Source organism: Centroberyx gerrardi, chromosome 11, assembly GCF_048128805.1.
Source record: "Centroberyx gerrardi isolate f3 chromosome 11, fCenGer3.hap1.cur.20231027, whole genome shotgun sequence".
Taxonomy (NCBI): Eukaryota; Metazoa; Chordata; class Actinopteri; order Beryciformes; family Berycidae; genus Centroberyx; species Centroberyx gerrardi.
Window position 1 is genome coordinate 17,071,790 of NC_136007.1, and position 13,722 is coordinate 17,085,511.

Consider the following 13,722-nt stretch of genomic DNA (forward strand, 5'->3'; position numbering starts at 1 on the left):
CTCTTATGCAGATTTTTTTTGTGCCATTAGGAAGATGCATGAGTGTCAGTGTGTGTAGCCTAAATCCTGTCAGTGTGTGTAAATCCTGTTCTTGGTTTAGTGGGCAATTGCTGCCTTCAAGTCATTCTCATAAATTCCTTATGAGTTTGGGAGGCATAAATACGACTTGTTTTGCATTCATGTGGTTTTGGTCGGAAATAACACCAACCAACACTGAAGGCTCTAGTTTGAACTTCATCCTGTCTCCACCCTTTTTACTCTTCTGGTAAACTGGTTCCAAAAATACATCATGTCATCATGTCATGTCACAGTGATGTCGCACTTTGCAGATTATATTCTACAATCTGTTACAAACTTTCTTTAATTGATCCTATATACAAGCTGCTAACGATAACATAACAAGACTTTACAGAAGTGAAATTTGTTGCGGATTATAGTTTGTAGACTTGCTTAATAAAACAAAAAAAAATGTAACTTTAATTTATGATAAATGATATAATGTGCTCGGTGTTTCACCGGGGGGCGCTGGTTGTCCCCTCGCTTCCCCTTCTGCCTGCAAGTCCACGTTGATGGCACACAGCACCCGTCAGCGACTTTCCCCGTGTAATAAAGCAAGATGGCAGCTGTTGTTGAGAATGTTGTCAAACTGTAAGTGTTCGACTTTTCTACATACGTTACACAGCAGGCAGTGACACACCGCAGTCAGGTCTAAATAGCGGTCACACACAGCGACTGACCGTGTCGCTAGCTAGCTTACCAACCTCGACACTGACTTAGTAACGTTAGCAAACGCTGTCGGAGCGTCATGTCTGTCCATATCCTGGAATGGAAGTGTAACAGTTAGCACACACACGCAGATGACGTTTCTGATGTCTGAATTATAAGCCTGTGTAATAGAACATGCGTCGACTTGATCATAAATGTATTTGAATATATATTATAGGAACTTGTGGCTTCTTTGTAGCCAAGCGGCTACCATGCTAGTCAAGTAACTTACAGTAGCTAGTTGGCTTGCTCGCTAACAGGCTAAGGAGATTCTCATTCTGGCCAACGGCAGCGCAGTCTAGACTGCTGGCGGTTGCCCAACTTGTAAAGAATGAATGGAAGATTGACCTTAAAGATCAGCCTTTCCATTCTCGATCTTAGGGTTATTACACTTGTAACAACACCTTTGTAACTCTTAAACCTTAGGAATCATAAGGCAAACACTACTGTTTCCAACGACCGGTGCCTGGTTGGTTACATGCTTACATTTCCGATGTCTTCCGTATTTGTGTAGGAATTTCAGTAGAGGCTCTTAAAGGGTATACTTTAAGTGTTTTACGGTAATTTCGGGCATAACACTTTAGTTAAATTCCTAGTTACCATGGTAACCGGTGATAGCCTGAACTGCCAACCTCTCGACAGAGATTATTACTTTTAAACATCTTAAAAACTCAGCTTTACACCTTAGGCTATCCTATCTGATATCAAATCGTGCCATCCGTTACAGCAACAAACCAGTGCTTACATATACATGAGGTCTACAGTCTGGTTGCATCATGTCTTCTACTTACAGCTCACTTATTTCCCTTGTCTTAGAGATTTGTTTAATAGTGTTGCTTTAAACTTCTCTAACGGTTTGTTTATAATACATCTTGTAAGACCCGTCGTTTAGTGTACAGCATTCTCTGTTAGCACAGTCTGCAACAATTGTAAAAGTTTCAAGTCTGTCTTTTTTGAACCTTTATCCTGGGAAGGGGCACCCTGGTGGCTCAGTTGGCTAAGGTGCACCTGTGATCTTGTTGCATGTCATCCCCTGCTCTCTCCCATCTCCCTTGTAAACAATCAAAACATTTACTGAAAAAAAAAAAAAATGTATCATGTGAAAGCTGAATCAGCATGCTCTTTTTCTGCATCACCCAGCTGCACATTTATACAACTATACTTATGCACACCTGGGGCCTACCCAGTACAGCTACAGTCTTCCTCTGTTCACCCCTGACCCAGAGTGCACTGGAGCAGTGGGTGGTTCAGTGCTTTGCTCAAGGGCACCTTGACAGCAGCAGCAGTTGTTGAATGACAGGGCGGTGCTTATTCACTTTCACTCTCAGATTTTCCCTGCCAGTCTGGGATTTGAACTCTATACCTTTCTGTCACGAGCCTGCCTGTCTGCCTCTCTCACCTCCAGACCGCAGCACTTGGCTTTACTGAACACTGTTGACGGTAAAAAGGCAAACTGCAGTATTCCAGTGTATTTATGTTGAAAACACAGCAGACTTGTGACTGTGCTCTCCACCAAGCTTGTTGCTGTTGATGTACCAACAAAAGAGCGCCTGCTGTTCCACTCTCACTAATGAGTCTGGCGTTCAGTGACATTGTCTATTGAGCTACTTTTCCAGGGTGCCAGCACAACAGAGAAAGACGAAGGGGTTTAAACCAAGTTATAGAAAGTCTCAATTCCGTTGGTTTTGATTTGGCCAGGGTGATTTTTAAGCTTCAAACTATAATAAAAACAAGCCCACTTCACCAGGAGAAGAGCTATGCAGAAGTTCTGCATGGTAAGATTTCATTGATAAGTAGAAGGTAGCCTTATGAGGGTTTTGTTTCCCTCAGGTTGGGAGAGCAGTACTACAGAGATGCCATGGAGCAATGCCACAACTACAATGCCAGGCTTTGTGCTGAGAGAAGCGTTCGAATGCCCTTCCTCGACTCTCAGACCGGTGTGGCTCAGAGCAACTGCTACATCTGGATGGAGAAGAGACACAGGGGGCCAGGTGATACACACACACACACACACACACACACACACACACACACACACAGAACCTGTAGAGTTGCTACGTTTGATATTCAATTGTCTTAAAATGGCTTGGTGGCATTGTCAGCATCTTTCATGTTGCCGCTTCTCTCTTCCATCTTTTTTGCCTCTCCATTTTGTGGTATCTAGTGAAACAGAATCTTTAAAGATAATCTAAAAACAGAGTAAAGAAACAACAAGCTCACATCACACCATTTGCACAATGAGGGGATAAATATAGCATGATCTATTTTAGCTTTTTCTTTCCTGAATTGGAGAAAACCTCTATGAAATGACATGACAAGAAGGCCTAAGGGCGAAATTTTGTATAGAGTCAACACTTGGGAAAGGCTCAAATGAGCAAAATCATTTATATACAACATACCAGGCTTTCTTTTTTCAGTGTACCAAACAGCAGATCAGTGTAATATAAGCAGGTTTACAACTAGCTGTGCCTCTTAGTGCCGTTTTAAGGAAACTGAAGGATAAATGTAGACTTTTCCTGTCAATGTGTCAAAAAGACTGTCAAGCTCTCCCTTCAGCTGACTGTAGTATCATGTACAGGAGTGGTAATAAGGCTTTTTCTGCCGTGCCTCAGGCATGGCTCCAGGGCAGCTCTACACCTACCCATCCAGGAGGTGGAGGAAGAAACGGAGAGCTCACCCTCCAGAGGACCCGCGCCTCATCTTCCCTCCTGTGAAGCCAGGTACCGCAGGACTTAGCTCTGCTCCTTCACCACTCTACCATGTCCACATTTAAGCAATAAGAGTAATGCACCGTTATCATGAAAAAAGAACGCAAATGTTTGATATGTCTTTTCTTAAATAATGATCATATTTGCTGCTCATCCAAAAAGCAAAATAGTTCCAGTTCTGGTATGAGTGGTGATTTTCAGTCAGCGCGTTAATATTTGAATTAACAATATGCGGTCACAGGTGTGTGTTAATGGGGCGTTTCACAAGGGTTTCGAACATGACTGAGCCAATCGGAATGAGGACCAGAACTATGCGTTGTATAAATAGCGGTTTTGGAATGGAATGTATTGCTGTATGTTTTGTTGTTCAAGTTGCATACAACTCATTTGTGTTATTTATTCCTAGAGCTAGATTTAAACTTGAAGAAAGACGCGCTGGTGTCATCAGACGGCAGCAGTCTGGAGGCTCTGCTGAAGGGGGACTCGCTGGACAAGCGAGGCTCCGCAGAGATCCGAGGCGCAGAAGAAGAGCCCAACCTGAGCGACGTAACCACCGGCCTGAACCCTGCAGCCAGGATTAGAAAGGTTTGCTGTTTCCAGCATTAGAGCTTGGTGTAAAACAGGGTTGGGGACTTTCATGAATTGAACTGAGAATGCATGGTGAATTCCAAGTCAATTCCTGGAGTTGGAATTGGAATTGGAATTGGAATGTCACCCAGCTCTAAGAAAACAGAATTGGAATTGAATTGGAATGACTGGAAACAGAATTGAATTCCATTAAATTCAGTGAAATTCCACTTCTTAGAGAGTTGCTAAACATTCTAAAAACATTATTAATCAAATAAAAGACAGTTAAACAAATCAAATACATTCAATCATAATGTGTGGATTACGATTACATGTTATGCATCAAATACCACCTGAAAGGAAAGTGGTGGAGCGCACAACCTCCCACCGCTGCTGGGCGAGATAATGAACAAACAGGCCTCATCATGTTCCTATTGAGAGAATTCAGCATAATAATAACATCATACCCCAGAGGGGGTTGGAGGGGTTGTAGCAGCGTGGGATGAGAAAAACAACTTCATTTTCCGCTGACATTTGACAGCTGACATTTATCTGCCTCAACTCCTCCTCTCCCCTGTCAACACAGAGAATCCTAGAGCCAGACGACTTCCTGGATGACCTGGATGATGAAGACTACGAGGAAGACACGCCTAAAAGAAGAGGCAAAGGAAAGGGGAAGGTAAGGCAGGCCGTGGTAACTAGGGACGGGACGATATGCTAATCTTTAGCGATCCGGTTCGATATGCGATAGGGGGTTTTAGTATGACTGTGCAGAATTATGTTAATTTCTGAGCCACAACACAGCTTGCTAGAATGTAAATAACAATTTAAAAATGTTATTACAAAAGTGCAAATAATAATATAATTTCGATGGAAAGCTTGTGAAATTGTGATGGGCGAGCCGTTTCATTTGTGATTCCTACAGCAGAATAAAATGGAGCTAATATCGCGATTCATTTTTTCTGCCCCACGATACGTATTGTCACATTTTTGTATCGCGATATATTGAATTTCGATATATCGTCCCATCGCAAACGTGAATCCATTTTAAGAGGACATCCCAGTTTGCCTGTCGACTCTCCTGACGTCTCCGTCTCGGTCTCCAGGGTCGAGGAGTGAGCAGCAGCAGCAGGAAGAAGCTGGACACGGCGGCGCTGGAGGACAGAGACAAGCCGTACGCCTGTGACAGTGAGTCCAGAGGGGGGGGGAAGCAGCATGTGAACTGAACTGGGGTCAGGGGGTCGCTGCAGAAGTTAGTAGCAAGCTCTGTCTAAAGCGCTGCAGTGTCCACCATCTTGGTAGTCTAAGAAGCAACTAATCAAGCAAGACTTCGCCCAAGTCATTCTTTGTCACCTTCTTTTGCTTCTTCTCCTTTCACCCTCCATCATCTTCTCCTCCTATATCTCCTCCTCTTTCTGCTCTTCTTCTGTGCCCATTTGTTAAGACTTTCTCAATCTGAAATCTGCTGTATTTTCTTGTGTCTGTCATTCTGATATCATACATTTCTTTAACTTTGACTCTGCGTTGCATAGTTTTCCATGGGCGGGGAAATGTTTCTTCCACTTCTTCGGTGTGTTTTCAAACTACCTGTCTGTATTGCTTAATGTTATTCTCCTCTGTGTGAATCATTTTCACTTTCAGCTGCAATTCTGGGGTAGGCTGATGCCGCCCGACCGAGTCTCTGTGGGTCTATGAGCCTGTTTCTCTGAGTCTCTGTCTGTGCTCTCTCGTCTCCTTCTCTCTCTCTTCTCTCTTTCAGACACTATCAAACAAAAGCATATTTCAAAACCGTCTGAAAGAGGTATATTTCTCTCATTCCTTTTTACTCCAGTCTGCCTGTCTTTTTTGTCTTCACTGCCTGTTTTGTTTTTCTGTCTGTGTGTTAACAAGTAGAATTGCTCTCCGTGTAGATCAGCTCATAGATTAATGTGTTAGTCTGCACTATTATAACTTCAATCAATTGGCCATTTATTGAAATTTGATCAACCAGCTTTAGAAGAAGTCAACACCACATTATTATAATCCCTAACTAAACTAATGATCAGCTTTGGGTTAGGCTAGTTTTCTTTTCCTTTGCCAGTCTGACCCTAAACTCCTTACAGATGTAGATTAACTAGAGGCTGCTGGACCCTACTGTTGCCTACTTTGTCTTTTGTCTCGCAATTGAATGTGTAATTTGACTGCATTACTGTTTATTTCCTTGCTTCTTTTTATTCTTTATTCCTCCTCAACACCTCTGCATCCTGTCCAGTCTTATTCCACTCCCCATGTTTTAGAGCGAAATGGTGCCTCTGCTTTGGTTTTGAACCAGTTTTTGACATTTGTCTGCGCTGTGGGAATCCCACATGTATGAGTGCGTGTGCGCGGGAGCAATGTCTTCACCTTCCAGAGTATGAATCCGGCTGCCGCTGTACGCCGTCGCCTCGCATGTGACTAGCCGCCTCTTTAGAAGACCGTCTGAACAGAGCGCTGACCCAGAGAGTTCAGTTAACCGTTGAAGAAACAGGATGTTAGCCGTTGAGGAAGTGAAAATGAGAGTGAATGACTGCGTCTCTGTTTGAGTGAGAGAGAAAGGAAAAGTGTGGAAGTGAAAGAGGAAGTGGCTCATCTCATGATAAACCTCAGACTCGCCCTGTGACAGCGGCAACACAGTGGGATCTTTGTCCTCTCTTCATTCTGACGTCCATGAATCCTCCTTAGACACACTTAGTACACTTCAGGCTCTATTGATGTTTTATAGAATATTTATTCTAATTAGTGGAACTTACAGCTGCCATTTACATATATTAGGAAGGTGCTGTGAAAGCAATTTTAATTGAAATATACAGAGATCTGCATATACACTTAGACGGTGGAGTGAAGTGAAACTGGTCCTTTTACCTCAAATGAAATTTCTATTTCTGATTTGAAAAAAAAAGGACTGTAAAAGGAGGGAGGCAAAAATTCACCATTTCTTAGCTGCTTTCAGCGTTTCTTATTAATGGGAAAATTACTGCTTAGCTAACGCTCGTCAAGCAGCTGTCTTAAGTTGAAGGAGAAGCCGAAACCCCGATGCTGTAAAAATGGCACCTCTGCAGTTCCTCAGTCACATCTCACTGACAAACTACAGTGTAGCACTATCAATGGCTGATGTTTTCTGTTCTTTCTGATGCATGGCTGCCATAGAACGCATGTCTCAAAACTTTGTTTCATCGCATAGAAACATCCAGCATTTTTTTCTTCAGCTTTCTAAGAGTCAGCATTTTCAGTGCCAAGTATATCATGTCATTGTGGCGATCTTGCTCTTCCATAAAATGTAGGAGATCACAGCATCTTATTGTGTTCTTAAGTGGAGATTTCCCCGCTGTCTCACATATTATCACTTCACCCCCATTGGACTCTGAGAGTATTATCGCCATACCAAAGTTTAGAGGTAGAGAAAAGACATTGCACAGATGCAGGAATGATATCATTTGATCATATAAAGTCAAGTTACATGGCGCTTTATGGGCTTTGAAATCTCTTTCAAGATCTGCTCACAAAGCTGCTTTGCATAGAAAAGAAGATTTTAGATCTGGATTTTTATATTTATGGATGTCCCTTTCCATCACTGCAGCTAATTGGTGTTTTTAATCGATCTGCCTATTATACATAACAAAAAAATACTTGCACGTTCTTTACTGGTAACTGGAATGATGTGATATACTTTTCCCCTCTGTCAGTGTGAAATGTTTGAATAGACCAGGCTTATGCATATATAAAACAATCTATTCATTAGCAAAATATAGGAATATGCTAGTTTAGGCTCACCAAAGTGCTTGAAAATGTCCCACAAACTCTTGTGTTATCATACAAGATGGCCAACAAACACAATAATCTGGACAATAGAAATGTTAGTGTTTCTGTTATTCTTATTCCTTTGGTCAGAAATAAAAATGTCATGATAGCAGCAGAAAGAAGCAGTCACACCTCTCGCTCAATTACTTTCACCACCGACTGTATGTGCAACATGGAATTTACTCACGCATTCTTTGTTTTCATACATGTTGTGTTTTATGGTTTTGGTGGCAGTCTGTGGGAAGCGCTACAAGAACCGTCCCGGCCTGAGCTACCACTACGCCCACTCCCACCTGGCTGAGGAGGAAGGGGAGGAGAAGGAGGAGATGGAGATCAGCGAGCCGGCCCCGCCCGTACCCGAAGAACCGAAAAGTAAGTGTGGAGCCGCAGTGGGTCAGAGGAGAGTCCCTACAGTCGCAGATTAGACGTCACATGTGTTGTTGCGCTGGACTTTTGAGTAACTGGACGCTCCTGCTCATTTCCATCTCGCTTCTCAGCTCCCAAGAAAGGCCCAGACGGTCTTGCGTTGCCGAATAATTACTGCGATTTCTGCCTGGGAGACTCCAAAACCAACCACAAGACGGGCCAGTCAGAAGAGCTGGTGTCCTGCTCTGACTGTGGACGCTCAGGTGGGTACAAGCCGGTCGGCTGTCGAACAGAGCAGCTGCAGGAGAGAAAGCCCATCTATCCATGCGGCCTTATGAGTGTGAATGACCGCAACAAACTTTTTTTTTTTCATATGTTCTCCCCAATGCAGGTCACCCCTCCTGCCTGCAGTTCACTCCAGTAATGATGGCTGCTGTGAAGACTTACCGCTGGCAGTGCATAGAGTGCAAATGCTGCAACATGTGCGGCACCTCAGAGAATGACGTGAGTTTACCTGCAAGTCCCAGTCACACAAACACCTCAGTCTCATGGTTTCAGTACATATTATTGTATGCAAACATAATCAGCGCACCAATGGGATGTTTCAGCGTAAATTTAGTGGTGGTTTGGACAGAGTGCTGAAGTCTGCAGGGTAAAAAGTGCTTGTTGTCCCTTTCCTCCAGGATCAGCTTCTGTTCTGTGACGACTGTGATAGAGGCTACCACATGTACTGCCTCAGCCCCCCCATGTCTGAACCTCCAGAGGGTAAGTCTGCTGCATGACATATGAAATATGTGGTTTTATTGGTCAATGCTTCTTAAGCCTGACTTATACAAGATTTTAGTAAAAACAAAATAGTGTTTTAGTCCGTAGAAAATGGTTTATGCCTATCCCAAGGAGAGCTGGATCTCAGGTGTAGGGTAAAAACTCTATAAAGTCACTTCTGAGCAAAGGAAAAAAAGATCTGTACACTAAATGTTGCACCCAAGTAAGCTTAACTTGTGCAACATTTCAACTCAGTACCTCTTAAGCCTGACTAATACAAAGGTGTGTCAGCAACTCTGAAGTTCGTCTGTGTACTGTAACAGTACAGTTCTAAATCTTCAGAAAATTAATTAGCCTTTTGTATTACAACTGTCCTTTATAAACAAATGAGTGGGGTACCACCATACCTATTTTGTGCTACGATCTCATGGGTCAAATAACGTAGTTAGCCAAGGCCAACATTAACAACAGCAACATCAGGACAGATCTTTCTTAAACAATGATGACACTAATAATGGTTTCTGTCATTTTGGCACCAGGGAGCTGGAGCTGTCATCTATGTTTGGACCTTTTGAAAGAGAAGGCATCCATATACCAGAACCAGAACGCCCCCCCATCATGATGGCCGCCCACCTGCACACACTCACCACCGTCCCGCAGCAGCATGGTTCAAGAACGATACCTCTCCTGACAAGCTGACCTAGGAGGGAGTGTTGCAGAAGAGAAGATGCATTGTGAAAAGGGAAGTACAACTTACCAAACTGGCCTCAATTTGCTTCATATATGACTGTTACACAGTTCCAAGCTCACATTCAGTCCCACAGATTTTTATTTTCAACTTGCCATACAGCCAATTTGAGCAGTACTCAATTACACCCAGATACACAGCATAAATAGCCAAATTATCACATCCTGTTTTGTTTTTTTTACACACATACCTGCACATACTCGCTAAAATCCTGCCTCTATCCTGCAATGTATTGATTTTGCGACTAGAGCAGAAACACAGCTCGATGGAATCAAGTAGCATGCCAACGCTTGCTCATCATAAAAGAGACATTTTTTAATATTTATATATTTGTATGGCATATAATGGTGTGAATTATGTACGCAAGTTGGAAAGAGAATGGTCATGTTATGGTCTTTTTATTAGTGCCCATAATCATCATTATGGAAAAATAATCCATAGCCACATTTTCTATTGTAGCAGTGCTGATATTCAGAAAAGAGATTAGTTTGATAGAACTAAAGGGATTTTCTGAGACTGTACGTAAACAATGCTCCATCCCACCCACAGCCGCCGGCCACACACCGGCCCAGACGCAAACCAAAAATAGGTACTGACATTCTTCTCAAAAAGGCTCCAAAAGGTGAAGGAATTTAGTGAGGTTGGGTTGCTAGAGGCTGACTGAGCTCAGGTCGAGGCAGGGATACACACACATGTGATTCCCATGTTTCCTTCAGCCTTTTTGACAAAACTGTCTTCACTGGCTCTTCACTCGTCCTGTAGAACTGCAGCGTGACAAAAAAGACCTGCTGCTGGTCCTGAAATGAAAAATTGTCCTTAATGTACAGACCTGGGCCTACTTTATTATTATTATTATTATAATTATTATTATTTTGCCAGTCAAGTGAATTAAGCACAAATTCTTATTTGCATTGTCAGCCAGGTAAAGGGATATAAAGCCTCCATCGCTGTGTTCTAGCAGTTTGCTGATCATGCACACTTTGACCACATCCAAACTCTGTTGATGTTGATGCACCGCTAGATTATTTTCATGTATTAGATGTCTATGCGACCTCTCAGCTGGTCGATTGCGGAGAGTGTAAAAGCAATATAAGAGCTCTTGTCAGATGTTGGGATGACAGGGACTCCCGGCAGAGCGCTTTAGGCTCTGTTGGCAGATAATGTGCTATACTGTAAATTTTCTTTCTCAGAAAATGCTATCACAGATAGGGGCCTATGATGACAATTGTGAATGGTTTATGAAACTCCATATTTTAGAAAGATTGTATAATGTGTACATGTGTGGTCTTATGGAGAGACACCTGTTTTTTGTCACTGCTTTCATAGTTTTATTATGCAATGGTTTCCCTCTGTGGCAGGGCTTAATGAAAAAGTCTGGCTGAACTGCCAAGCAGTTATTTTACCTCAAACAGTAACAGTATTTAAAGGGTTGATCCATCCTGTAGATAGATGGGGCAAAGGCAGAAGGATAACTAGTTATGACAGATGCAGTGTCTGCTTTAATGACTGCATATTCTACAATCAAACAAGTGCATGCTCAGTAGTTGTCTGCACTCTCACATGCTAAGTAGTTTTCTCAGCGTTAGGTTTGGCAAAGGTGTCGGGAAGTGGTGTAATATAAATTAACCGTGCTATCATGTTATTTCAATAGCCAACTAACAATTACTAAAGCATTACACAAGTATAACTTGGTTTATTTTCTCATCACATTTTAAACTTACTGTTATTTAGAGACAGCGGCTATTAGGATATTTTACTGTTTTGGTTGCTTTTGTATTCATCAATATTTGCTTAACTGATGTGGAACATTTTGGGACTTAAAAGGAAGTTGCTTTCTAGTTAATCCTGTGATCCTGGACAGTTCAGTCCAGGTTTGTAAACATGAAAACTTCTCTTTTCAAAGCCACAGACAAGAGAGCCAAAACTCTTCATGTCTTTACGAGGCAAATTCTGGAGCTGCTCCATTGATAATGAATGGGAAACTAATTATGTACACAGTGGCAGTATCATGGGTGATTTTTATAGGGAAATGAACACATTTTCATGCCTCATAAATCCCAGGATTATAATGCCATTAGGCTCATTTGAACATAAATGCTCAAACAATCACTGTATGAGCCAATAAAGTCTTCAATTCATCGTCAAATAGTTGTCCGCACATCTTACATCACCTTCTCAGTTGGTGTCGGACTGAGAGGAAAACCATAAACAAGAAGGAAGTTCTGCCGTTGAAGCAAAAGCAGATTTCACTGTTAACTGCAATGGGAGCGTCACCGTGTGCATATATAACTTATTCTGGTCTTGGCTATCTGGTCTCTTGCTTTGGGAGAGAATTGTTCATGACAACAAATATTGTTTAACCTAAGATCATAGGGTGACACAGTAGGTGAATTCTCTTAGGGTGGATTTTCACTTTAATTTGGATTGTGATGGAATGTTTTCTTTATTGTACAAAATTTGTCTTTTCCCAGGAAAATAAAATACTAGGCACTAACTTGCTGTTGTGTTTTTTTTCTCATACATGTATAGGTGATATGAGCGTTAACCGTCAGGATCTGTGAAGCACCATTTGCGGAAATTAATGATGGAGGCTGGGATAGTAAAGATAAGAACAGATCTTAATATAGAACGCACTGAGGAGACGAGCATTTTGAAACCTTTTTTGTAGCATGAGATAATGTGCTAAATTTGAAGCAACAGTATTCAATGCCATTGCTTTTATAGTCTAATTTTACTACAGAAACATTCTTTCATGTCTGAAATATGTTCACTTTTCAATCAGAGCTAAGGTTTTATCAGTGCAGCGCTCAAAGTAATAACTCGGAGTAGAATTGTTGAACTGAGAATGGAAGACTTCCTCCTGCAATTTGGCCATGTTAAAAAGTTTTGCTGTCTGAAAAGTAAAAACTTGAATGCTCATTGTCTCAAAACTACACTATAACAAATGTTAGTGTTATAATTCCAAGTTCATGGCCTTGACTACTGCAATTCCTTACTGGCAGGGCTCCCGGCATGTACGCTCAAACCTCTGCAGATGATCCAGAACGCGGCGGCGCATCTGGTCTTCAACCAGCCCAAAAGAGCACATGTTACTCCGCTGTTCATATCCCTCCACTGGAGTTTAAGTCCTTGATGCTCGCCTACAAAGCAGCAATCAAAACGGCTCCTACCTACCTGAACTCCCTCATTCAGGTCTACGCTCCCTCCCGCCCACTACGCTCTGCCAAGGAACGGCGCCTGGTGCTGCCACCACAACAAGGCCCTAAGTCTCTAGCCAGACTCTTCTCTTCTGTGGTTCCTCGGTGGTGGAACGAGTTACCAAACTCCATTCGATCCGCAGAGCCCCTCTCAATCTTTAAGAAAAGGCTAAAGACCCAGCTCTTTAGTGAACACCTTCTCACCTGATGGACTGTGTAATCCAAAATAAAAACTCTTTATCTGCCTCTATGCACTCTATGCATTGCCTCTATGCACTGCCTCGTAGCACCTGTGTCCTGTCGGACCAGAACTTAGCTTTATGGCACTTACTTTCGTTGTTCTCTCTCGACTAGATCCTTGCTTGTGTTGTATTAAAATCTCATATGTACGTCGCTTTGGATAAAAGCGTCTGCCAAATGGGAAATTGTAATTGTAACCAATTTGTTTTCCCTCTCCCCATTACTTTGCTGTATCCAAAAATATAAAGAAATGAGAATGTGTCGTAAGGTGCATCAGGTCTCCGTGCAAACAATCAGGATTGTGCATGTTGACTGTGACTTTGTGTGTGTGTGTGTGTGTGTGTGTGTGTGTGGCATATGATAAAGTGATGACAAGGCTCTATCTTCATCTATGGGCTTCTGTTTGCGTTGAAAACAGTTTGACAGCAGCGACTGAGTGATTAATAACATTAATAAGCAGCAGGCCTGGAGCTGGTGAATCCTGGGAGAAAATGATGTGAAGTCAGCTTGCTACAGGTGATATATGTACTGTATGTATGTATGTATGCTA

General features: G+C 42.3%; 1 protein-coding gene across 1 annotated transcript; it reads left to right on the top strand.

Annotated features, from left to right (window-relative positions):
- Window positions 1–597: 597 nt before the first annotated feature.
- On the top strand, window positions 598–12,220 carry dpf2 (double PHD fingers 2). Its single transcript, XM_071898142.2, has 11 exons — window positions 598–648; window positions 2,596–2,756; window positions 3,378–3,485; window positions 3,880–4,058; window positions 4,627–4,719; window positions 5,147–5,228; window positions 8,091–8,228; window positions 8,354–8,485; window positions 8,614–8,726; window positions 8,906–8,987; window positions 9,527–12,220. Exons 1-11 carry the CDS (start codon window positions 617–619, stop codon window positions 9,607–9,609), a joined length of 1,203 nt encoding a protein of 400 aa, XP_071754243.1. The 5' UTR covers window positions 598–616; the 3' UTR covers window positions 9,610–12,220.
- Window positions 12,221–13,722: the final 1,502 nt, after the last annotated feature.

Excerpts from the sequence above, each read along its gene's own strand:
- dpf2 (XM_071898142.2), top strand. The coding sequence starts at position 617 with ATGGCAGCTGTTGTTGAGAATGTTGTCAAACT. Across the intron at positions 8,486-8,613 it reads CTCTGACTGTGGACGCTCAG|GTCACCCCTCCTGCCTGCAG; the intron begins GTGGGTACAAGC and ends TCCCCAATGCAG. Across the intron at positions 8,988-9,526 it reads CATGTCTGAACCTCCAGAGG|GGAGCTGGAGCTGTCATCTA; the intron begins GTAAGTCTGCTG and ends TTTTGGCACCAG.